The sequence below is a fragment of the Lissotriton helveticus genome, chromosome 11 (genome assembly GCF_964261635.1).
Source record: "Lissotriton helveticus chromosome 11, aLisHel1.1, whole genome shotgun sequence".
NCBI lineage: Eukaryota > Metazoa > Chordata > Amphibia > Caudata > Salamandridae > Lissotriton > Lissotriton helveticus.
In genome coordinates this window covers 473,520,435-473,546,924 of record NC_136072.1, presented here as the reverse complement: position 1 = coordinate 473,546,924, position 26,490 = coordinate 473,520,435, and the positions used below count along the sequence as shown (strand labels likewise).

Below are 26,490 nucleotides of genomic sequence, written 5' to 3'. Positions count from 1 at the left end.
TCCTATTGAGCATGCAAAGATCCTTTGTGTTCCCTTCACTGGGTCAAACCAGTTTCAAGAGAGCCTCAGGCCTGCAAAGAAGAGCCATCTTTAGTAAGGCTGTTGCCAAGGGCATAGCCACTAGAACAAAGGAGATGCGCTTACAGACCATGCCTCTGTAGTCAGCAGTAGAGAAGTGAATTCCAAACACAAGCACCAGCTTGAAAAAATACAATTAAGCATACCACAAACCAATCCCCTCAGATCTGCAGCTGTCATGGTCTATAAGACAGACTCGTGAGTCAGGTAGGGCGTTTACCTTTCACTTGTAGCATGGATAGAAGTGTTACATAAGGAAGGGAGGACATGTCTGTTCTTCCGCAAGTAAGGACTAGACTCAAAGAACACAGGAAAAGTTATGTGTTGTTTTGATCCGAAGAAAGATGAGGAAGAAGGCAATATGAGTATAAATTCTGATGTGTGTAAATAGTGACATCCATCATCTCAAAGAAGGCCTAGCTGCAGTGGAATGGACGTTGCCACTGCAAGGAAGGTACTTTATCTTATGTGCTTCTTATTGTAAATATGTGTCTGTTTAATGTAAAACACAGTGAGCTCCTAGGTCGTGTAGAAAAAAGCTGTAGAGTGTGCTGTGCAATTATATGACAATTACAAGTTCCCACCCAAACCATTGCTTTAAATACGCAGGTACTGAGCGCATGCACTTTTTAAATTCAGCCTGCGTGAGCAGAATACGCTAGCCTATGTGCTCTTGCTTGGGAGACACTATTGTGTACAGTAAGAGGTCTGAAGCCCGTTCATGTATAACTATTCATTAGATTAATTGTCACACTTCTTTGCTGCCTCCTAATTGGCCAGTGTTTGCCTTAGTGTCACTTCATGTTCTTCTGTGGAGCATGGACCAAAAACAGAATTATTCACCTTAATAATTGTCCCTCCGCTGATCGTGCTGTGATTTAGGTAGTGTTTCCATTGTCTGTGTTTATTTATCCCCCTTCCCACTCACACTTTCGTGTTTCTTTATTTGTTTCCTAGATATATGTTTAAAAAAAACTACTTTGCCTACATGGTTTTCTCCTAGTGTACAATGGCTACAAGTTTGTAGCGTCTACGTTATGTACCCGGATGTGTTTACATTGTAACACACACTTACTTATCTTCGCACATGTCAAACACAAGCACTGAGGAATAATTTGACAGTAAAGATACATATTCTGATGCACACACACTCTGTCACCTGACAAAACTTACTTGACCTGGTTGCAGTAACATTAATGCTAAAACTTGTGCCACACCAGTAGTGCTTGAGCTAAAGGCACGTGAAAATGTGTCCACCTTGTCTGCAAGGCACGCTGGGAATTGAAGTCCTGCAATGATGTTTGGTCATTTTAATCATTGTAAATTAACAAGCATATTGACCCCATTTATGTCACTTGCCACAAAGGGGGTCGGCAGTAACAGTTTGTATACTGCAGCGCTTTCTTTGAAGCCACACCTAACACAACTGCACAGCACTATGCTTTTCACACTCTAATCCACTCCAATTCACTACACTCCAATCCACTACACTTTATTCCATTCCAATCCACCTAACTCTAATCCACTACACTCAAATTCACTCCACTCTAATTCACTTCACCCTAATCCACTTTACTCCAATCTAATCCACTCCAACCAGTCCACTCCAATCCACTCTAATCCAGGCCAATACACTCTGATCCACTCCCATCCATGCCACTCTAATTCACCCACTCCACCCTAGTGCACTCCACCCTGATCCACTCCAATCCACTCTAACCCACTCCACTCTGATCCACACAAATCTACTTGAATCTATACCAATCTACTCTAATCTGCTCAAATATACTACAATACAGTCCACCCTACTCCACTCGACCCACTCTACTCAAATCCACTCTAAACCACTCCATTCGAATCCACACCATTTCTATCCAGTCTACTTTAATCCTCTCCACTATAATCCACTCTATTTCACTCTATTACACTCCAACCCACCCCTTTCCATCCCTGTTCAACCCCTCCCCTCCACTTCAAACCACTCTAATCCACTCCAATCCACTCCACTCTAATCCACTCCACTCTAATCCACTCCAATCTATTCCCTTCCATTATAATCCACTCTACTCAACTCCACTATAATCCACGCCACTATAATCCAAGCCACTAAATCCAGTTCACTCCAATCCACTCCTATCCACTTTAGTCCACTCCACTCAAAAACACTCCACTCCATTCTAATCCACTCTACTCCACTCCACTCAAATCAACTTCAATCCACTCTAATCAACTCTAACCCACTCTAATCAACTGCAATCCACTCTGCTCTAATCCGGTTCAATCCACTTCACTCTAATCTACTGCACTCTAATCCACTCCACCTTCATCCACTCCAGTCCATTTCAATCAATTTTAACCCAATCTAATAGATGCTAATCCACTCCACTCTAATCGACACCAATCCACTCCAAGCCAATTGAATCCATGACAACCCACTCCAATCAACTCCACTCCAGTGCACTTCACTCTCATCCACCCCATCCTAATCCACTCCACTCCAATTCATTCTAACCTACTCTAATCCACCTTAATCTAAAAAAATATACTCCACTCCACTCTAATCCACTCCAACACATTCCACTCTAATCCTCTCAAAACCACTCTAATGTAATCCACTCTAATCAACTACAATCCACTCCACTCCATTCCACTGGAATGCATTGCACTCTAATTCACTACACTCCAATCCACACAAATCCTCTCCACTGCCCTTCAATCCACTCTAATCCACTCTAACCCACTCTCATCCACTCAACCTTAATCCACTCAAATCTAATCGAATCCAATCCAATATAAGCCAATCCTCTCCACTCCACTAAACTCAGATCCACTGCAATCCACTCTGCTCTAATCCTATCTAATCTACTCCACTCCAATCCACTCCACTACACTCCGATCCAATAGACTCCACTCTAATTCGCTCCAATAGATTCCACTCTAATCCACTCCGATCGACTCCAATCAAAATCTCTCCACTCTAATAGACTCTGCTTTGATTCACTCCACTCTAATCAACTCCACTCTACTCTAATCCACTCCACAACACTTTAATCCACTCCACTCCAATACACCCCGCCCCCCTCCACTCCACTCTAATACACTCCACTCTAATGGATTCTGTTGGACTTTGGCCCTTAGGGCAGGTTCACCCCTAGACTTTTTGCCGTTAAATGGTGACCTGGTGATGGTGATTTTTGGATTCTGCGCACTTTCACTGTGTCCCAGTGGAAAGTGCGTGCGCACTCTGAGTGCATGTGCTGAGCTAGGCCTGCTCGCCCATAGGAATGCATGGGGAATGTATGTGTCCCTGGTAGTTCCTGATGCGTGGGGTGTACAGGCTTGAGTCTGGTATGTGTGAACTCGTGAGAATGAATGCTGCGCAACGGTATGTGCGGCTTGTATGTGTCTAGTGGGGAAGTATCATTCCTAGACATGGCTGTACGTGTGCAGTGAGGGTGCTGGAGTGTGATTGGCTGGAGCTGGCTGGCATGCCAGGCTCCAGGAAGTCTGGATGGGTCTGCCCGGTGGTGAGTGTGAGATTAGCATGAGTGATGTGTGGGAGGACTGTACCTGTGTCCTGGATGGGCTGGGTTTTCCCCACACAATGCTGGCTCCGCCCCCCTGTGGTGTGTCTAATGACCCAAGCCCTGCCAGTGAATAGAGAGGGTGGTTGAGGTAAACAGAGTACTCAAGAACCAGCTGCGACTGGTTCTGCCCCCACCCTGCACCCTGAGACAAAGGAAATGGTGTATAAAAATGGGGCTATGTCCCCACAGAGTTGTTCTTTCCTGATCCTACTTGAGGGGGCTGCTGCTGCTGGGGCCAGGAGGAACCGCCACTTGGACTGCCTCCCTGCCTGGAGGGCCAGTGAGCTGGCCCCTGGCCCAGCCTTGCTCCCCCCTGCCTGCCTAGGGAGCTTTGGTGCTGGTCCCTGGGCTTTTGGACCCCCCAGCGCGTGGAAGCGCTTTGTCCAGCTTCTAGCGCTTAAGAGCGCTCTATTTTGGCTGTAGCGCTTGAGAGCGCTTTATTTGTAGAGGCCGGTGCCCACCCGGCATTGCCCTGTTCTTTGCCGATTTTCGAAGCCCCTGGCAAGTGCCCACCTCGCCAGGGACCTTGCCGCTATTTTTTGGTGGCCCCCATAGCGAGAGCCCACCTCGCTTTATAATTAAGATTACCCCCGGATTGCCACTACAAGATGAGCTTCCCTCGGGCCGCCGCTCTGCCCACGGCGACCCGGACGCACCTCTCTGGCGGGCCAATCAGAAAGCGGGCCGACCGGAAGTCCCGCCCCCGCAGCCCGAGAGGAAGGAACCGGCTGCATCGGGCCGGCGAGGCTCTCACGAGGGAGAGCCCCGGCCGCCGGCGAAAGGAGGCGCACCGAGGGCCGCAGTGAAGCAGTCCAGCGAGGCCAGAGCAGAGAGGAGCTGCCTCGTGAGTCCCGTTGAGTGGGGCTTCACCTTGGTAGCTCTTGGGGGCATTGGTGTCTTTAGAGTCCCCCGAGTGGGACTCCAACAAAGAGGGGGCAGTCTTTCTTTGAGCCACGAGGCTCGTGGGGCAATTTCGAGTTAAGCCCCCCAGAGGGAGGGGCCCCACACCCGCTGCAGTTGCTGCCAGAGCCTGTCGAGGCTCCCGATCCAAGGCAGCATTTGTTTGTTGGAGCAACGAGGCTCCGGGGGCATAATCTGTTAGTTGAGCCCTGAGAGGCTCCCCGCCCCCATTTGGTGTTCGGAGCCTAGTGAGAGGCTCTTGAGGGCACCACGAGTCATTTTCGAGCCTAAGAGAGGCTCTAGGCACCCCCAGTGTTCCCGGGTCCCCCGTGAGGGACCCAAACAGCCCAGTGAGGCTGCATCTTTTTGGTTTTAGAGCCCAGAGGAGGCTCAAGGGGACAGTTGTTTATTTCTGCAGAGCCTGTGAGGCTCCCACGATTGGCCCATCTTGCTTGCACCAGTTGCCCAGCACTTTGTGGGCAACTGCTACGTTTAGGCCCCTGGACACTGGACACAGGGCGTCCTAGCCCCAGAGAGGCCAGTTGGCCTAGGGACAGTCACAGGTGGTGACTTCTGTGAGTTTGGCGCAATTGTTCATTTTCTGCACCTCTGAATGTATTTTTATGCGTCATGTGCCTTGTTTTTACACCTCTGAATGTATTGTTATGCATTGCATCATGTGTTGTGTTCTCACACCCCTACAGGTAGTGTGATATGTAGGTGGTTGTTTTCTCCCTAGTACAGGTGGTGCTAGTGAGGTCCTGGTTACCAGTAGTTACTGGTTGTGTACTCTATTTTTATATTTTGTGCTACAGTGATTTACATTCTAAAGTGCTATTTCTGAAAGTGTTACTTCTGATTCCTGACAGTGGTCCAGGTGGCCCTGTCTTGTACATATCCCCTGTAAATTCTGCCCGTGCCTCTGGCACATTGTAAAGTGTGTGTTTTATCTAATGTGTTTTGGTGTAATACAAAGGCTATTTTTATATAACCTTGTGTGGAGTTTCCTTTGTGGTGGGTCCTGGGTGTTGTTGCTGGGGTGCCTGCGCAAATACTTAACTTACATCGCCTCCAAGTTTAGCCTTGCTGCTCGCGCCACATTACCTAGAGGGTGAGCAGGGGTTATCTTGGCGTGTAACTCCCTTGCCCTGACTTGGTAGTGGTGGTCTCTGACTGACTTTGGCGAAAGCCCTGGCCAGCCAGGGATCCCATTTCCAACATTGGCGGCAAACGGTGAGGATGAGGATTTGTGTTTGCGGTGTACCACAGTGGCAACTGGCCATACCACAAAACTCTGCATTTTAGATGACCACATTTTAGGGGATTGTTTTTTTTTTGAAGTTTCATATTTTCTTCTCCTGAAGGTATCATTGTGCAATTGTGTCAGTACATTTGTCCCCCGCCCTGCGCCCAGAGTCGGTACCTGTGTCACTTGTGGTCAGGTTGAGGAATCAGGGGTGGTAGAAACTGCCTTACCAGTCCGAGGGGAGGGTTGTGTGTGGATGAATGGTTTGTGGCACTAAGCAAGTGAGTGTGAGTTCTCTGGGGTAGGGAACTTGCTGAATACCTTGGTAATTTGGACTCTTGCTTCAGTTAAGTCCCCTGTGTTGCACGTGTCTGTGAGCATCTTGACAGGATGGAGTCTGCTTTTAATGTTTGGGGTCTGTTTTGGCATGAACTGAGAGAGTTTTGCGAAGAGAGAGACATTGCAGTAAATGAGTCAGACACCCAGTCCCAACTTAGGGGTAACCTGATCCAATGGCAGAAGGATGACTGGGAGCGTGAGCACAGTGCGGAGAGGGCCCGGGTCTCACACCATGAGGGTGGTGGGTCAGAGGGGAGCCCTGAAGAGTCTGAGGAGGAGGAAGAAAATGATAGCACAGGGACGCCACCAGATAGTGAGGACCCCATAGATAGGGAGTCCCTTGCTGGGTCCAGCGTAGGAGGCAGCGCCTCATCCCTTTACCTGTCCCCAGAGGAGCTGGAAGATAGGAGGAGAGAAAGGGAGCACCAGCTGGCTTTAGAAAAGCTCAGGTTGGAGCATGCCCAGGCTATGGCACAGCTGGGCATTAGAAAGCAACAGCTGGATGTTAAGAAGCAACAGCTAGAGACTGAGAGGGTCTTAGTGCAGGAAAGGATAGAGGAGGCTGAGAGGGCCTCCACCAGAGGCAAAGTAGCTCTGGAGGGTAGACTATCCCCTGCGCGCAGTGTTGAGTTTCTGGATTCTCCAGGGAGGGTTGAGTCCAGTGGTGGCAGCTATTTAGATTTCAGTGTAGGAAATCCCAGTCCCAGTTCCCCCAGTCTGGTACCTGTTTCCCCAGAGGAAGAGTTAAGGGTGAAATTCAGGGGCAGTAGGAAGCTGCCTTACCAGTCGTGGGAGAAGTTTGAGGATGAATGTCATGGAGCACTGTGGGCTTGGGTAGAGGTTCACACTGACTCTGATTTTGAGAAACTGTTTGATATGATTGTCAAAGAGCAGGTGCTCAGTGGTTGTTGTCCAGAGTTGCGCCAACACCTGTTGGAATATGGGTCTCCTTGTTCAGAGTAGCTGGCCGTGGAAGCAGACCGCTGGGAAAGGGCCAGAGGTTCTCTAGAGTCATTAGGGAGTGATTCCAAAAGTAGTGGTTCTGGGATCTTCCAGCCCAGCGTGGTGGAAGAGGCTCAGTGTAGCCCAGCTAGGTCCCAGGATAGCGAGGAGGGTGTAGGGGCTCACTGCCTGGCTCAGTGGAGCAGGAGTAAGTGGGTGACCGAGGGTCCCCAGGTGCCCGATGCCCTGCCTCAGGACTTGGATGGTTTCTTTAGGGAACACCAGGTTGGGGACCTAGGCTGTCCTGTTAGTCCATTTGAGGAAGATCTCCTAGTGAGTAGAGGACCTGGAGCGTCTGTAAACAGAGCTCCTGTGGTTCTAGAGTCTGGCAGTACCGCTCCGATAGGGAGGGTACAGGAGTCCAGAGTGAGGAGTGATTGGGGGAGTTCCCCAGTGGAAGGACCAGTGGGTCAGGGACTACCCAGTTGGGCTTGGTTCCCGTGTAGTGACCCGGGTGGCGCCACTTCTGGTCTGGGGGATCGTCACGCACTGTCAGGTGGACAGAGGGCGGGAGATCTGCGCCAGACAGACAGTCACACAACAGATGTGTCATTTTTTAGCCTCAGGGGGATTGTGTGCGTGTCCCCAGAAGTCCTGGAGTGCCAGGCAATTGTTCCACCGAAGGTTTTAGACCAGAGGTTGGAAAGCCAGGTTCAGGATCAGCCTGACCTGAAGGGTAGGACGACTGTAACCAGTGTCCTGACCGGTTCTTCTTCCAGAGGAACTTCTCCAGGTGGGAGAGGGCAGACCTCTGGAATTGGGGTGCAGAGGGTGGGAGAGCCCACCTCTGACCCCAGTGCAACCTGAGTGGATAAGCCCTGGGTTGGAATGGCGTTCTAGGTGTACCCCTCGCCGGAGGAGGAGGAACCCTAGGAGAAGAGGTAAGGGGAGGAGAGCCTTCCCTGAGACTCCTGGTCCGCCTGAGGTTGTAGGCCCTAGGCTGGAGAACCAGTGGCAGTCTAGTCCTGTCTTGCAGACAGGAAGAGTGGAGAATGGCTCCTATGTGCCAGGGGTTACTACCCCCCGCTCTGCGAATAGGCAAGGACCAGTGGCACCTGGGTGGCCCAGGGCCTGGTCCTGGCCGCGGACAACTTGGGAGTACCAGTGGGGTAGTCCAGTTGGTCCAGACAGTGTGTTGAGAAGGAATCCCATGGGTTCACCGTGGCGTAGAACAGGAGGGTGTCCCTGCAGTTGCGGGCCCGCGTCCGTGTTCTATCGCCCCAAGCAGGGAAGTCCATCACGGTGGTGATTGTTCTACCCTGCGTTTTGGCTGAAAGGGGGTTGTGTTGGACTTTGGCCCTTAGGGCAGGTTCACCCCTAGACTTTTTGCCGTTAAATGGTGACCTGGTGATGGTGATTTTTGGATTCTGCGCACTTTCACTGTGTCCCAGTGGAAAGTGCGTGCGCACTCTGAGTGCATGTGCTGAGCTAGGCCTGCCCGCCCATAGGAATGCATAGGGAATGTATGTGTCCCTGGTAGTTCCTGATGCGTGGGGTGTACAGGCTTGAGTCTGGTATGTGTGAACTCGTGAGAATGAATGCTGCGCAACGGTATGTGCGGCTTGTATGTGTCTAGTGGGGAAGTATCATTCCTAGACATGGCTGTACGTGTGCAGTGAGGGTGCTGGAGCGTGATTGGCTGGAGCTGGCTGGCATGCCAGGCTCCAGGAAGTCTGGATGGGTCTGCCCGGTGGTGAGTGTGAGATTAGCATGAGTGATGTGTGGGAGGAGTGTACCTGTGTCCTGGATGGGCTGGGTTTTCCCCACACAATGCTGGCTCCGCCCCCCCTGTGGTGTGTCTAATGACCCAAGCCCTGCCAGTGAATAGAGAGGATGGTTGAGGTAAACAGAGTACTCAAGAACCAGCTGCGACTGGTTCTGCCCCCACCCTGCACCCTGAGACAAAGGAAATGGTGTATAAAAATGGGGCTGTGTCCCCACAGAGTTGTTCTTTCCTGATCCTACTTGAGGGGGCTGCTGCTGCTGGGGCCAGGAGGAACCGCCACTTGGACTGCCTCTCTGCCTGGAGGGCCAGTGAGCTGGCCCCTGGCCCAGCCTTGCTCCCCTGCCTGCCTAGGGAGCTTTGGTGCTGGTCCCTGGGCTTTTGGATCCCCCAGCGCCTGGAAGCGCTTTGTCCAGCTTCTAGCGCTTAAGAGCGCTCTATTTTGGCTGTAGCGCTTGGGAGCGCTTTATTTGTAGAGGCCGGTGGCCACCCGGCATTGCCCTGTTCTTTGCCGATTTTCGAAGCCCCTGGCGAGTGCCCACCTCGCCAGGGACCTTGCCGCTATTTTTTGGTGGCCCCCATAGCGAGAGCCCACCTCGCTTTATAATTAAGATTACCCCCGGATTGCCACTACAAGACGAGCTTCCCTCGGGCCGCCGCTCTGCCCACGGCGACCCGGAAGCACCTCTCTGGCCGGCCAATCAGAAAGCGGGCCGACCGGAAGTCCCGCCCCCGCAGCCCGAGAGGAAGGAACCGGCTGCATCGGGCCGGCGAGGCTCTCACGAGGGAGAGCCCCGGCCGCCGGCGAAAGGAGGCGCACCGAGGGCCGCAGTGAAGCAGTCCAGCGAGGCCAGAGCAGAGAGGAGCTGCCTCGTGAGTCCCGGTGAGTGGGGCTTCACCTTGGTAGCTCTTGGGGGCATTGGTGTCTTTAGAGTCCCCCGAGTGGGACTCCAACAAAGAGGGGGCAGTCTTTCTTTGAGCGACGAGGCTTGTGGGGCAATTTCGAGTTAAGCCCCCCAGAGGGAGGGGCCCCACACCCGCTGCAGTTGCTGCCAGAGCCTGTCGAGGCTCCCGATCCAAGGCAGCATTTGTTTGTTGGAGCAACGAGGCTCCGGGGGCATAATCTGTTAGTTGAGCCCTGAGAGGCTCCCCGCCCCCATTTGGTGTTCGGAGCCTAGTGAGAGGCTCTTGAGGGCACCACGAGTCATTTTCGAGCCTAAGAGAGGCTCTAGGCACCCCCAGTGTTCCCGGGTACCCCGTGAGGGACACCAACAGCCCAGTGAGGCTGCATCTTTTTGGTTTTAGAGCCCAGAGGAGGCTCAAGGGGACAGTTGTTTATTTCTGCAGAGCCTGTGAGGCTCCCACGATTGGCCCATCTTGCTTGCACCAGTTGCCCAGCACTTTGTGGGCAACTGCTACGTTTAGGCCCCTGGACACTGGACACAGGGCGTCCTAGCCCCAGAGAGGCCAGTTGGCCTAGGGACAGTCACAGGTGGTGACTTCTGTGAGTTTGGCGCAATTGTTCATTTTCTGCACCTCTGAATGTATTTTTATGCGTCATGTGCCTTGTTTTTACACCTCTGAATGTATTGTTATGCATTGCATCATGTGTTGTGTTCTCACACCCCTACAGGTAGTGTGATATGTAGGTGGTTGTTTTCTCCCTAGTACAGGTGGTGCTAGTGAGGTCCTGGTTACCAGTAGTTACTGGTTGTGTGCTCTATTTTTATATTTTGTGCTACAGTGATTTACATTCTAAAGTGCTATTTCTGAAAGTGTTACTTCTGATTCCTGACAGTGGTCCAGGTGGCCCTGTCTTGTACATATCCCCTGTAAATTCTGCCCGTGCCTCTGGCACATTGTAAAGTGTGTGTTTTATCTAATGTGTTTTGGTGTAATACAAAGGCTATTTTTATATAACCTTGTGTGGAGTTTCCTTTGTGGTGGGTCCTGGGTTGTTGCTGGGGTGCGTGCGCAAATACTTAACTTACATCGCCTCCAAGTTTAGCCTTGCTGCTCGCGCCACGTTACCTAGAGGGTGAGCAGGGTTTATCTTGGCGTGTAACTCCCTTGCCCTGACTTGATAGTGGTGGTCTCTGACTGACTTTGGCGAAAGCCCTGGCCAGCCAGGGATCCCATTTCCAACAGATTCTAATACACTCCACTCTAATCTACTCCCATACACTCTCATCCACCCAATTCTAATTTACTCCACTCTAATACATCCACTTGTGAGAAAATAACCCTTAACTAACATAAAAAGTGAGTCCATAATTAGCAAAATCTAATACAGTGAACATGAAGATAAATTAAGTAAAGTTGGACAGCCCACTTAAGGGCTGGACAACTAGACTGGAGGGTTAACATTCTACTAGAGGGCGAAAAGGTAGCACCCAAACACGTGACAGCTACATAGAAAGCAAAAAGAGAATGTTGGAAGACATCAGAACACAGCAGAGCCACGGCTACCAAAGACAGGAGTAATGCAGTAGCAAAAAACATGGAACAACTTCACAAGAGCAACTGGCAACAACATAAAAATTACTCAAATGATCAAGTAATAAAATCTGAACGTCGTGGAGATAGGGGAAAAAACAGAGTGCACTTGGCAAAAAATATTGGAACAGTATGCACCTTGGATTTGAGAATGAATTTTCGGGACACTTGCAGGGAAAAACGCTATTGTGCCACGCTATGAAATATGTATGGAGGTGCACCCTGGGGCCTGTAGTTTGGCACTGCGGACCATGTGACCACTGGGAGTATCAAACATCACTCACCTGTGATCAAGGCTGTCAAAGCAGAAACATGTAAGGAAAGGAGTGGTTTAAAATGCTGCAGCGCAGATGAAGAATAAAGGTCATGCTTAAAACGAAGACGAAGTTGAGCTCTGTGTTTTCTCCTGATATATATAGATATATATATATATTCTCCACCTTCCGTCTCTTCCCTGTAATCCGGAAGGACCAAGTGCAGACTCCAGCTTTTTTTATCGAAAGTCTTTATTTCGCACAACACTCTGCCATGACACCTTTAGGCGACAACACTGGCCTTGATCACAAACCTGCTGCATCACTAAAATCTCTTTTAAATAACATGTTACCATGTTCACAGAAGACACACTCAGTGCATCATCTATCTCATTGTTCTAAACTGGGATTTTGCGGGGTTGAAATTTAAACTTAAATCGAATAACAACACAATACATTACTATCCTTCATTTCATATTGATATATACTATTAATTAGATATACATATGCCAATCCACTGATGATATTTCTGGGACCTTATTTAAAAAAAAATTCTGATGATGTTTCCCAAATTGAGTAACATATTATTCATGTTATTATCACATATCCACATTATACATGATCTATTACTCATTGCCAACATGATCTATTTGTTTAAAATAATTACGCCCAAAGTGGGCACAATTTACACTACTATCTGGGCCCCAGATTTTTTAAATCATTTTTAATCTATTGGTTCACTCGTACAATTGTGTCCAATTGGGCTAATTTGGACTTTTTCATCTAAACCGAAGACTTTACATCCCAATCAATTACAATGGATTAGATCAATTACTATTAATTTTCATGTATGTAGCAGACATATACAACATGATCGCCATATACGTTTGTTCCTTTTTTCTTAAAACACTCTAAAACAACCCCGTCTACTTATGGACCCCAGTTTGTCACCTCGTATTGGTCCTTCTGTCATGTGTTTTCCCCTCTAGTATACAAAAACAGCAAATTAAGCTGCAAATAATATTACAAATGTGTACAGTTCTTCCCCTACATTTAACCCATTTGGTGCTTTGGTATCTAATTTGACAACGTACAGTGCTTCTGTTTGTCTTAGCAACTGCTCCTAATTGCCTCCTCTCAAGCTTTTCGGTAGGGCATCTATGACAAAAAAGTTAAGGTAACAAATGTCATTATTGTGACATTCTAACAGATGTTGAACTACTCGGTATGTTAGTTTTTTCTTATTCACTGCCCTCATGTGTTGTAAAATCTGCATGTGGACCGGCAATACAGTGCTGGCTATATATCTAAGTCCACATACACAAACCAGGGCATATATAGCATGCTCGGTTTTGCAGTTATAGGGCCCCCAATTTGTATTAAGGTGTCACTGAATGGGGTTTGATATTCCATCATATTGATTCCTATACTACAAGCTTTGCATCTACTGCATTTCCAAAAACCCTTTCTTTCCTTTAGCCAAATTTGTCTGTTATGTTACCTCTGGGCTGCTTTTCACTAATGCATCCTTCATGGAGAATGCCCTCCTATAATAATCAATGGGGATCTATCCAATTGTATTCCCATGATAGGGTCTTCTTTACCCAAATGCCAATGCCTCTTTATAATAGCACTGACCTCTTTCTCATTTCTATTATAGGTGGTAATCAGTCTTATGGCATTTTTAACCACATATTTTGTCTTGTTGCTGAAGAGTATAGAATCCCTTCTTCTTACATTCACTTCCTTAGCTGTATTCCCCAGGCTTACCCTGTCATACACCCTCTAAACATATCTTTTTATAAGCTCCCAGTGACATCTTAATAACTCCCTTGGATTGCTCCAATTACTTTTCGTTCTTAACATCTTCCCATATGGGATTTTAGATGCCTAGGATGGAAGCTATTTGCATGAAGTGCGGAATTTCCCACTGTCTCTTTGCGATATAGTCTTGTCTCAATCCTTCCCGCTTCTATGTATACCATTAAGCCCAGGAAGCTTACCTCCCTCTTACTGATGTGTGCTGTGAAGTGTATAAATTGATCTTATTTCTATTAATCACTTTTACAAATGCTTCTGCTGCCTCGTATGAACCCTTCTATACAATAAATATATCATCTATAAAGCATAGTCAGCTAATGGCATGATTACTCCACACCACCATGGTCACTCATCAGCACCTGCTCCTTATCTCAAACAGTCGGGTGGAGATCTCCGCACATAAAAGATAGAGAAGGAGGAGGCGTGTAAGTTTGTGATTAGCATATTGTTGAATGTTAGTAATACTATTTCAGTACTACTAAATATACCACAAAATTCAGTTTGTGAATATTTCTCAAAAGCACGTAAAATTGATATTTATGCCCTCAATTGTTTTGGGCGATATTCATGTTGCTGATATTTCATCATATAACCATTAGAAATTGTTTCAGCAATGATTCATAAAAGGCACAAGGCAGTTCAGATGGTATGCAAATGAGATTTACCTGTCCTATGAACTTTGTCACCAGACCCCTGACATCCATCTTCATCGTCGCAATCGCCGCTGTTCTCCTCTGCTTCAGAGCGTTCATCGCCACTACCATCTTCAGTTGAGCTCAGCTTCTCCAACTTTGTTTTTTTCTTCTGAGGGCCAATCTGGAACATACAAGTTAAAATTAGTAAAAAGACGTTACTTGCCTAAATTTTTGTGTACATTCGTCAAGATACAGCTTGCCCATCGATAGCAGTGGAAAGTTTTGTGCAGCATTTACTACACTGTACAGTTGTCCATCCTAGGTCCACAAGAGCCTAGACAAATAATTTTTATGGTATCCATTTGGGATACATTTACATATGATGAATCTAAATGTGATCCAATAACAGTCAATAGATATCTTAAAACTCTGTCATGACTCCGGTCTCCCTCTGTTTACACTGGCCAATTCTGCCTTGCACAATACTGTTACTTCACCTTAAAATCTCCTCACTGATCCCAAATCCAAATTAGAATTTTAGAATAAGTGGTTAGAGGATGTGCATCTCTGTTGAGTCAATCAGGCTGATTAGAATCCAGTCCATCTGGTACGTGACAAGTACATGGGCCTCCTCAATTGGCCATGGTACCAGAATATGATTCTCAGAATATCGTCTGACATAAACCTTTTGTTCCACATATTGTCTTTATAGATATCCCCCCGTTACAGTTAATAACAGAAAATGTATCGTGACTGGGAAAATATTTTTGCAAGCGATATTTAGGACACAATATGTCAGACGATATTTTTGTATATGATATTCTGACATTCAATTCTCAAATGTTGGATGCTTTGGGGACGGCGCTGTACAACATCAATTTTTTTTTTTCCTCTGTAAGTCATATGTAAACTGCTTTACTTTTGAAATGTACAAATGGCCTGACCTATCCAGAAGTAAGCACAGTTATATCATCAATGAACTGTAAAAAAGAGTTATCCTTATTTCCATCTCAGTCTGAAATTCTGCTGCAGGAGAACAAAAAGGCAAAGGATGGCCATATGTTGAGCACCACAAATGAGAGGAGGGCTCCATCAAGGAGGGCACTATAATAATGATTCACACTGACCTGGCTCTTTGTCTGAACTGTAGACTCCCTCCCGCAAGCGCCTTGAAACCCTAACGGGTGATTAGCCGCGCTCTATAAGAATCCTGATTGATTGAACCCTAACAGTAAAATAAGCTCTTTCATTTAGTGTGAACATGGGACTATGGGCTAACACTTGAGTGAGAAATAATTCTAATATGATTTTATTACATAATACTTGGCATCGTGGCATGAGTCCTTCAATATCAGGCCATGTGATGTAAGAAAATCTGTCAGCAGAGAAAGTGAGCACTTCTTGCGGGTAATGGAAAATCTATCAGTAAACAACTCTCTTCAAAATCATCAGAGTGGTACTTACTGCAGGATCAAAGCGTCAACCTAAAAATTTGGGGCCTCATTTATGAAAAGTGACGCATCGCTGCGTGAAAACAGCGATGCGTCACTTTTCACTGCGTTCTCCCTGCGACACTAAGGATGCGTCATAGTTACAGTATGACGCATCATGTCGCAAGGAGTTACAGATACGTCAGTATTTCTGACGTATCTGTAGGCGCAAAAGCGACGCATTGCTGGAGTGTGTCACAAAAGTGACGCAACTCCAGCAATGTGTACTTTCACTTAGGCAAGTCCCATGTTGTTAGTGCCTGCGTCAGTCTTACGCCTGCCATGAGGCAGGCGTAAGATTTTGATGCATTAGCGTCCAAGAAATGGCGCAGTGAAATCTGATAGATTTTCACTGCATCACTTCTTTGACGCTTTCTTGCATCAAAACGCCCCCCTTGCAGGGGTTTACAAAGTGACGCATCTACCTAGATGCGTCACTTTGTAAATATGGTGCAACAAGGCACATTTTTTACTCCGCTGGTACGTCACAAAAAGTGACGCACCAGCGGCGTAAAAGTGACACAAGGGCTCATAAATGAGCCCCCTGGAGACTTAATACAAAGGTAAAACATTACACAATGGGTGCATATCTTAAGTCGCACACTGGCTTGAATTAATTTGTAACTTCCTAACCAGTTAAATTCAAAACGTTTTTAAACAATGAGCTTGAATAATATGTCTATGGTAAAACTGACATGCCACAAGGTACTCAGATTCTCAAATCAATGTGTATACGGGTTGATGGAATTATTTGTCTATAACGCAGTTATTGGAAGAAACACATTGAAAATCAGCATGGTGTGCCTTTGGCCTTCAGGGTCTGACCAAAAATCCAATCTCCTAAATGATGTACATTAGATTTGTGTAGTAAAAAGATGATCTAATTAGAGGCCACATACTACAATTTGGTGGATGTCGCCACCTAAAAGCAATTGCATGGATTTTATGCCTAAAGTCCCTGAATAGCTTCCAGCCTTTCAGCAGTGTCAATGTTTATTTTCTTTTGTCATAGTTTTTTTTCAGACCTTTATTGCCAGGGAATTTGCCATGCCCTTGTCAAACAAGAAAACACTGGCTAAAAGAAAATTATGTTGTTGGTCTAAAAAAAGTACACATTGTTATAATACTGTCTGGCACAGAAGGGAGCTAATGTGTGTGTGGATGTGTTCCTCGTGAAAGGGCAGAATGCTGTTACTCACAGTGAAGTTAGCCAATAGCTCAAGTGGGCTGACCCATTGCTCCATACTCTGTGGAAGAAACATGATAATGACACAACAGTAGACCAATGGACAAAGAGGGCTGGCGGAAAGCACCAATAAGTAAATAAACACATAGTTTGTGTAAAATCAAAAGGTCTTGCTAATGATATATCTAAAATAAGTGGACATGTACTTTAATAATAATAATAATAATAATAATACAGATACTTGTAAAGCGCGAACAGCTACCTCAGGTGAGGTGTCCCGGCGCTGGGGAGTCCTACAGCCAAGAGCGAATAGTCCTAGGGAAGATCAAGATTATTGCATAAAGAGCCAAGTTTTTAGGAGCTTCCTAAAGCTAGCTTCTGTAGTGGCAGATTGGATGGCAGGGGGCAAGGTATTCCAAAGTTTAGCTGTGCCAACAGAAAAGGACCTGCCTCCAAGTCTAGCTTTCCTCACACGCGGAGTAATAAGCTTGAGCAGGGAGTTAGAGCGGAGCTCTCGTTCTTGGAGGTAACGGGGGAGTCGGATTTTTAGGTAATTCGGACATGAGCCTTTTAGTGCTCTAAAAGCCAAGGTAAGAACCTTGAACTTAATTCTGCTGGCCACTGGCAGCCAGTGCAGCTCGTGCAGATGCGGAGAGATATGCTGTCTGAAAGGGACCCGTTTTATCAATCTCGCAGCCGCATTCTGCACGATCTGTAGGCGTTGCACCGCATATTTGGGAAGACCGAGGAAAAGGCCATTGGAGTAGTCGAGCCGAGATGTGATTGTTGCATGAACAACCGTTTTTCGACACTCGACTGGTAACAGGGGCAGGAATTTTCGCAAATTTCTGAGTTTATGCAGGCAGCCAGCGGTAAGCTGTTGTATATGCGGCAAGAAGGACAGGTTCTCATCCCACCTTACTCCAAGGTTTTTTACATGGGTACCAGGAGATGGGGCAGGGCCCATTTCCATAGGCCACCAAAGGTCTGGTGGTGGGTGATTGAGATTTCCAAAAAATAAGACCTCTGTTTTGCTCGCATTCATTTTGAGTTTATTAGTGTTCATCCATTTGGCCACGTCTCGAAGACAGCCCCTGATTTTGCTAAAAGCTGCCTCTGACGTGTCTGTATAGGGGAAGACCAATTGAGTGTCATCCGCGTATGATATTGCCTTGACCCCCATTTAGCAATCAAGGTGAAAAGCGGGGCCAAATAGACATTGAACAGCAACGGGCTGAGTGCAGACCCCTGTGGAACACCACACCAGAGGTCTTTAGGTTCAGAGGAGAAGGGGCCCAGAGCCACTTTCTGGGACCGCTCTGTGAGGTAGGAGTGTAACCAGTTAAGTGCTTTATCTCCGAGGCCAATGTCCCTAAGTCGAATCAGCAGTCTGCTATGATCTACTGTGTCAAAAGCAGCGGATAGATCCAGGAGCACCAGCATAGCAGATGCCCCTGAATCTAAAGACCACCTAATCGACTCGGCAACCTCAATGAGGGCTGTCTCGGTGCTAAAGCCGGCTCTAAAGCCAGATTGAGTTTCATGTAGGGCATCACTTTCTTCAATGAAGCAGTTAATCTGCCGTTGGATCAGTTTTTCAAGCATTTTGCCAGGGGCTGCTAAAAGGGAGATGGGTCGGAGATTGCTCAGGTCATCTGGCGCGCCTTGGGGTTTTTTTTTTAGCGGGAGAAGAGTGGCCTGTTTCCAGCAGTCCGGGAACATGCCTGTTGAGATGGACGTGTTCCATATGTGTAAGAGGGGGATTGCGATTGCGTCAGACATTAGTTTCCAGAGTTTAGGTGGGCATGGATCATCGGGTGCCCCAGATTTACATTTATTTATTTCTATCAATGCCTCAGAGAGGGTAATGGGCTGAAATTGAAATAAGGAGGAAGCGGGTGACTCAGAAACTCTAAACTCATCCATAGATGTCAGCTCGGGGTTCGTGAAAGTATCATACACTTTTAATATTTTGGTGTTAAAAAAATCAGAGATGGTTTCGCAGAGTCTTGCGGATGGGATAATGTCCGTCTCGATGGCTCTTGGCTTCAAGAAAGATTTGACTATCTTAAAGACTTCTTTACTCGGTTGATCCGCCTGCTGGATTGAGGTCGCAAAGAAGATTTTTTTAGCTTTTTTAATGGATGAATGTAAGGCATGGAGGGCGTTTTTATAGCTGGTTTTGGCTGATTCGCAATAATTTGCTCGCCAAAGGCGCTCCTGCTTTTTGCATTTACTTTTTTCGGCCATCAGCTCAGGGGAGAACCATGGAGCAGAGGGCGATTCTCTGCGAGACGTAGCGATTCTGGCCGGAGCGATAGAATCCACTACATTGCTAATCCATGAATTCAGTGTTGTAGCATCGGAGTTAACATCCGAGCTAAGGGGTAGGGGGTTTGCTTTAAATGGCAGTAAGTTGTAAGTAAATGGCAATAAGTTGGAGGCAGACTTAGTTTTTCATTCCATTTCCAAAACAGTACATACATTTAGTCATAAAATTGGGACAGTCAGTTTCCACAACAAGGGTATTGTGTTGTTGGGTTACAATAGAATAAGGGACGAATTTAGGGTTTGATGATCGGAGTAGGGTCTGTCGGGATGGTGGAGGACATTTCCTTCACCATCCTGACAATACTCCATCCACCAAATTCAGAGATAGCCGTGGCCCAGAGGTCAACTCTACATTGAAAGGAACTGCTGTCACTATGGTGCTTTTCAATGTGCCAAAAGTTTGGTGGATGGCCGATTTTGACGGTCGCCCACCAAACTTTTTACATGTTTTTGTTTTTCAGAAACAAGCTCCCAAAGTAGTAGTTTAATTCTGAAAAGCAAACAACTAAGGAATGCCACACCCTGGGAGAATGTGGGAGGTCACTAATGTTTTGTCTGTCCATTATCAACGGTTTTTCCTGATAGCAACAGACAGGAGAAAAATACATTACAGGTGGGTGGGCAGTGTAATTCCCTTCCTCCAGTGACCCCTACACTGTTGGGCTTTAAGAGGAAATATTCTTTCGACAGAGCCAACTGGAGCTCCTTCAATGGCTTACCTAAGATCTTCCCATCTTTAGATGAGGCGGGTGGGGAACTCCGACAGATTTGTGACGAAAAACTCTAAATTGGGTACTAAAAGCATGTACCCAGAACACAGAAGGGATAGAGGAAGGCGGGGAAAGGGAATAAGGTAGGAGATCATCCCCAAAGCTGCCTTTGTTGGTCCTTCTCCTCAGATACCACAGATTCAGATGAGCGCTTTATGTCACCCTGATTGGACTTTTGACTGCGTTAGTAGTTTGCACGGGGTTCAATGAGGTTTTAGGTGACTGACCGCCAGAGCTTAATCATCAGTGAACTTAAAATCCCAAGTGCCACGTTAGTTATCTTCATGCCCACCATCCTAAGTACACTTTTCCAGTCAAATATACATACTATATCCCCACACTCAAATCCCATATTGGCACAACGTAAACTTTCCTGGCTTGTAATTATTTACTGCCCATACAAATACATCATTAATTACAAGTGGGCATAAGGACCAGAAAATGTTCTTTAGTGTTTTGTGTCATATTTACGTCTATGTGACATTATAGATTAACACAATGATGTCTGACTTCTGCCAAAGTATACATTTCTCATGCATCATCTCAATACTAAATGTACATTATGCATGAAGTCACTCGTTTTGCTTAACTGCATTACTCATAAGGGGACGAGGCATATGAAAATATTTTCTGAATGCACATATTCAAATTCCCAAGTCACACATGTTAACAAGGTGCTCTGGTTTATTAGGCGCTGTATATCTCCTCGAAGTTAGTATATTTCCCTTTATCAACCCTTAAAAAATAGCCAGGCACTACAAATTAGTGGGCAGTGTTTCTCATGTGTTTAGTATAACTATTGCTTGATTTTTTTTTGGGATAATTTGAGAATTAATGCTAAATGTATGCCTATAGGAAGCCACTCAGTCCCTGTATGAAGGACTATGGGTGCTTCACACACCTGGATGGCTGGCTGCGACCAAAAGGAATAAATATATGGGCATGTGGAGGCTTGCGGCTCACTCCCAGACAGTGACCCACCACATCTAGTATCCTTATGTCTGTTCAAGATGGGCACTTGCTGTGCGACTCTACAGTGGCAACGAGGATGCGACCAGCAAGCAAGCCCCTCCCCATAAAGCACTGGAAGACACTTGAACCCTTCTGCTCAGCTGACCCACCCACCATCAGGAAGAAACGTCAGGCAACCTGGATGGCATCCCTGAACAAAGGGTAAAGAAAAAGCAAGCAGCTGATGCCCCGCTTGTTCCAGTGAGGGCCCCTGTACAGCGGTGGCTCTTCCGCTACGGCGGAGGAGCGTAGCTCCACTGGTTTTAAGTAGTGCATCGGAAAGGAACATAAAATGATAACTTTGAGTTATTATCATTTTATGTTTATGTGCTGCTTTGCGGGTGGGCGGGGCTACTCTGCTCTCGGAGGAGGGCGGGGGGGGGGGGGGAGTGGTGTTCCCGCTCCTAAGTGCACATGACTGTTTGGCCGGCCCTCTCGGGCCGTCCAAAATAGTCATGCGCACTTTCCCTGTTCTCCATGCAGGTTGCATTACAGCCTGCGTGGAGAACATGCCCAGGCCCCCATTCCCTGGCTGAGCATCGAACTAGGATGCTCAGACCAATCACAATGCTGCATTACAGCATTGTGATTGGTCAGAGGAGCCTGGGTGCTTACCAATCACAATGCTGCATTGCAGCATTGCAATTGGTCAGGGGAGCCTTTCTGTGCTTCCTGTTCCTTTAGTCAAGAAGAGGACAGCAGGAGCAGAGATACGGCAAGGTAAGTGCTTCTATTTTTTTTCACTGCACACAACCCCCCCATGCCCTTCCTCCTCTCCCCCCGTGCCTGCCCTGCCACCCACGGGTCATTACGGCCGTCGCTGCCCCCGTACCCGATGTGAGAAGAGACGATGCTCTGCCACCATCCCTGCAGCCAGCAGCAGTAGAGAAGCGCAAGAAGACATCGGTGCTGAAAGGATATGCGCCTCAGTTTGGTGAAAAGTCACCACCGGACATCATTTTGCAGATACAGATATCAGGGAACATAAATTAAAGGGCAGGCCGTTGAATGAGTCAATAAATGAAGAAAATCACACAGGGCAGTAAAACCAAACCGAGGCCAATCTCTGTCACAGTGCCTTTTTGAGAAGAGAGCAAAAATACAAAACTGACAGACAGTCATGATGCACATACCGAGGGACAGGGCTCAAGGTCAGTAAATTCCTTTTGAGCATGGCTGATGAATAACAAGGGCCAATCACCCAACAACCTGCATCACCACAAGTAACCCAAGTGCAGGTTAGGGCCACCACATGTGCATCAGTGATGGCATTTCCACACTTTAGTGAACTGATGGGCCCAGCTAGACGGGCCCTATTATGGAAGATGTTAGACAGCCACCCAAATAACTACCACAAGGGCATTCATTAAACGGGTGGTAAAGTAAAGGAGTGGGTGTGATTGCACTTCATGGGAGAGGAGATATACTAACTGTTGGAAATTGGGTTACTGGTTGAGGGGGATGACACCTGTGCTTAACTCTCTGGTAGCTTGGCATAAAGCAGGTAGGCTTAACTTAGGGGCAATGTGTAAAGTATTTATGCAGTACTTCCAACAGTAATAAAGTGAAAACCCATCATAAGAAAAATCCCACATTAATTTAGAAAAATAGAGTACAATTTAATAAAGTATTTGAGACCAAAATGACAAAAATCCAATCAGCAGTTCCGAAGATAAATAGTTTCAAACGGTAAAAATAGTACCTGGAAACACAAAGCACCAACAGTGGTTATCTGGTTCTTCCAGACCAAGGCAAAGTCACAAGTTCAGGCCAACAGCGTTGGAGTGAAGGCCAGATACAGGGAACAAGTTAGTCCAGCTGAACCAAAGTACCTTAAATCCTGATTTACGGGGTGTTGCGAGATCCCATGTGAAGGATGTGATGCGCAGCGGTGGTTCGTGGAAGCTGTGGGTCTCCAATGTGGAGTTCTTTGTCATCATTAAGGATGCCATCTATGAGGGGGTTTTGATGCAAAGACATGCATTAAGGATGTGTCGAGGATGCATCACGCAGAAACGGTTAGTAGGAGACAGAGAGCTGTGATGCGAGGTCTGGTGTTGAGAATGCATTGCCCTGTAGTGGTTCCGAAGCAGAACTAAGAGGAGTTTCAGCTCCCTGCATTGATTCTGCACACAGGACCAAATCTTGGCTGGCAGAGCACCTTCAGGCCCACTACCAAGGGTCCAGGACTGGGGTTGCGCCACTTGGGGAGCAGGCAACACAGCAGAGAGAGTCCAGGTGATGGGTGCAAGGTGATTGGAGCCTTTTCTGTACCCAAGGCTCTGACCAGGAGGCCAGTCAACTAGCCCTAGCAGTCCCTCTGGTGGTCGTGGGTTTAATATAGAGGTTCAGTCCTTTTCACTCAGGCAGCAGGGCAGTAGTGCAGCAGGGCAGAAGGGATATAGAGATGCAGTCTTTCTTGCAGAGGAGCATAGCAGTCCTTCTGAGCTTTCGCCAGTTCCAGAGCTCTACTGAAGAGTTGGGTCTCAGGGTCCTTTATGTATACCTGGTGCCCACTTTGAAGTAGGAGAAGGTTCTGTAGGTTTCCACCCCCTGAAGTGCTTGACATTTTCTACCTCCCTGCCCTGGCCCCAGCTAGTCTGGGGTCACTAAATAATACTGTCAGACTCTATGAGTGTGCTCAGGCACAACATTTGTGATGTGCTAGTATCGGAGGTGACAGCTCCTCTTCTCATCAAGTCCTGCCAAAACCCCCTTTGTCTCACCGTTTGGGTGTAATATACAAAGATCAATTGCCAGCTACACCTACTAATGTGACCCAGGTTACAGGCTGAAAGCACACAAATGGATGGGACAAAAACATTTCCTGCTTTCTAAAAGTGGCATTTTCAGAACTTTGATTTAAAATCGGATTTTACCATTAAAGAGGTTTTTAAATCACAATTCTTCAGGCACCACACTTGACATTCCTACCAGCTACCAATTGAACGTTTTCACTATTTAAATGTAATAAATTAACCCAATGTTATCCTATGGGGGAAGAAGGCTTTGCAATAGTGAAAAAAACATTTTAGAGTTTTTCACAAACAGGACATGTAAAAATGTAAAGTACATGGCCAGCTTTTTAAATACAATGCATCCCACCCTTTGGACAGTTTAGGGCCTACCCTAGTGGTGACTGATATGTATTAAAAAGAAAGGTTTAGGCCTGGCAAAAAGTTTATTTTGCCAGGTCGAAATGGCAGTTTAAAACGGTATACAACCGTTACAACGCAACTATTACAACAGGACTACTTTTACAACGCAATTTTTACAACGCAAGATCCATTACAACGAAATACCATTACAACGCATTTTTTTACAACGCAATACCTTTACAACGCATACCATTACAACGTAAGTATTGGTAAGTATATAATTATAGTAAAACTGTTTTATTTTTGGGTTTTTGGGTAAAGGGGTATTTTTAGGGTTCAGGGCAAGGTTTGGGTTTTTGGGTAAAGGGGTATTTTTAGGCTTCAGGGCTAGGTTTGGGTTTTTGGGTAAAGGGGTATTTTTAGGGTTTAGGGCCAGGTTTGGGTTTTTGGGTAAAGGGGTATTTTTAGGGTTCAGGGCCAGGTTTGGGTTTTTGGGTAAAGGGGTATTTTTAGGGTTCAGGGCTAGGTTTGGGTTTTTGGGTAAAGGGGTATTTTTAGGGTTCAGGGCTAGGTTTGGGTTTTTGGGTAAAGGGGTATTTTTAGGGTTCAGGGCCAGGTTTGGGTTTTTGGGTAAAGGGGTATTTTTAGGGTTCAGGGCTAGGTTTGGGTTTTTGGGTAAAGGGGTATTTTTAGGGTTCAGGGCCAGGTTTGGGTTTTTGGGTAAAGGGGTATTTTTAGGGTTCAGGGCAAGGTTTGGGTTTTTGGGTAAAGGGGTATTTTTAGGGTTCAGGGCCAGGTTTGGGTTTTTGGGTAAAGGGGTACAGGGTAAAAATAAATTAAAAATAATATTAAATTAAAATAAATTACATTAATTTTAATTAATTACATTAAAAAAATTATTATATACTTACCATTTTGGGGTACAGGGGTACAGGGTAAAAATGAATTAAAAATAATATTAAATTAAAATAAATTAATTTTAATTAATTACATTTAAAAAAATACTATATACTTACCAATACTTACGTTGTAATGGTATGCATTGTAAAATATTGCGTTGTAATAGTAGTTCGTTGTAATGGTTCCTGCGTTGTAATAATTGCGTTGTAAAGGTAGGCGTTGTAAATGTATGCGTTATAATGTCATACATCCGTTTAAAACTACACACTCAGGCTGCAATGGTAGGCCTGACACATGTTTAAAAGGCTACTTAAGTGGGTGGCACAATGAGTGCTGCAGGCACACTAATAGCATTTAATTTACATGCCCTGGGCACCGATAGGACCCCTTTACAAGGGACCTACAAGTCAAGTAAATATGCCAATTGAGTGTAAGCCAATTCTACCACATTTAAAGGAGAGAGCACAATCACTTTAGCACTGGTCAGTAGTGGTAAAGTGTGCAGAGTCCTAAGGCCAAAGAAAATGAGATCAGTAAAAATGGAGTAATAAGGTAAAAGGTTTGGGGGAAGACCCCCTAAGACTGATAGGTCTAACACAAACTATTCGATAATCTCTCAGGAGCAGGCACGCCCGCGACTATGAAGCAGCTGTGGTGGCAGTGAATGTCCATTTTGATCCGCCACTTAATCTGGACTATGAACCTTTCAAGATGTGGCAGGCCCAGCAAGCGTAAAGACAAACATTGAAAGGTTCTACACCAAGCTACATGAGTTAGCCAGAACATGCACTGAGGATGACCAACAAGAAGAAGTCAGAGCCTAGGTCACCCAGGAACGCTTGTTGTCAGTGCTAAGGTGTCTAATGGTGCGCCAACCAAAGTTTCGTTTGGAAGATATCTTATTACTTAATACAGAAGTCCAGTGCCATGAATGCCATGATGCCAACTGACTGAGTAGCTACGAGAAATAAGAGGAGATGTTTCTGATCTTGTACACCAAACAAAGCAAGACCAGCAGGAGACCACAGTGTATCGGTGAAGTAATGATCACACACTCTCCAGTGAGAGTGCGAATTGATACTGGGGCATCTGTAAATGTCATGAACCTTAACCAATACCAAAGTCTGCAGCCCTGATCTCTGCTAGTTCTCACACTCACCACCCTCTCCATCTTGGAGGACAGCAACCACTCATGCTGGCAAGCATCCTTGAATTGTGAGTTCGAAATAACAGTGCCTAGACCCAAGCATGCTTTCATATCGCCACCAAAAAGGAAAGGATACTGGTGCGGTGGAATACTTAGGCCTAGTTTTCTTTGCTTGGAAAGTGCAGGACAATCAAGTTTACAACATATTTAGAGACTTCCACCATTTGTTCCTATGGTTGGGTTGCCTCAAAGGCATCTCCACTGATGGCACATCAACAAGACCATACAGTCTGTAGCTGTCATGCATAGAAGGGTATGTTTTTGTCTCCTCCCACGAGTAGAAGAAAAGCTTAAATGGTTGAAACAAATGGACATTATCAAGTTGGTGTCTGGCCCTAGACTGTGGGTATCTCACATGGTCTTTAGCACAAAGCTAAAGCAGCCAGGAGCCATATTGCTCTGCAATGACATGCAAT

General features: G+C 46.3%; 1 protein-coding gene across 2 annotated transcripts in view; it reads right to left on the bottom strand.

Moving 5' to 3' along the window:
* Positions 1-26,490, bottom strand: part of LOC144791380 (glypican-5-like) — a 1,511,072-nt gene that overhangs the window by 208,772 nt on the left and 1,275,810 nt on the right. For both annotated transcript variants that reach the window (XM_078666067.1, XM_078666066.1), the window contains one exon: positions 14,112-14,262. In XM_078666067.1, coding sequence (XP_078522193.1) covers positions 14,112-14,262 — 151 coding nt within the window. The remainder of the gene's footprint in view (positions 1-14,111; positions 14,263-26,490) is intronic.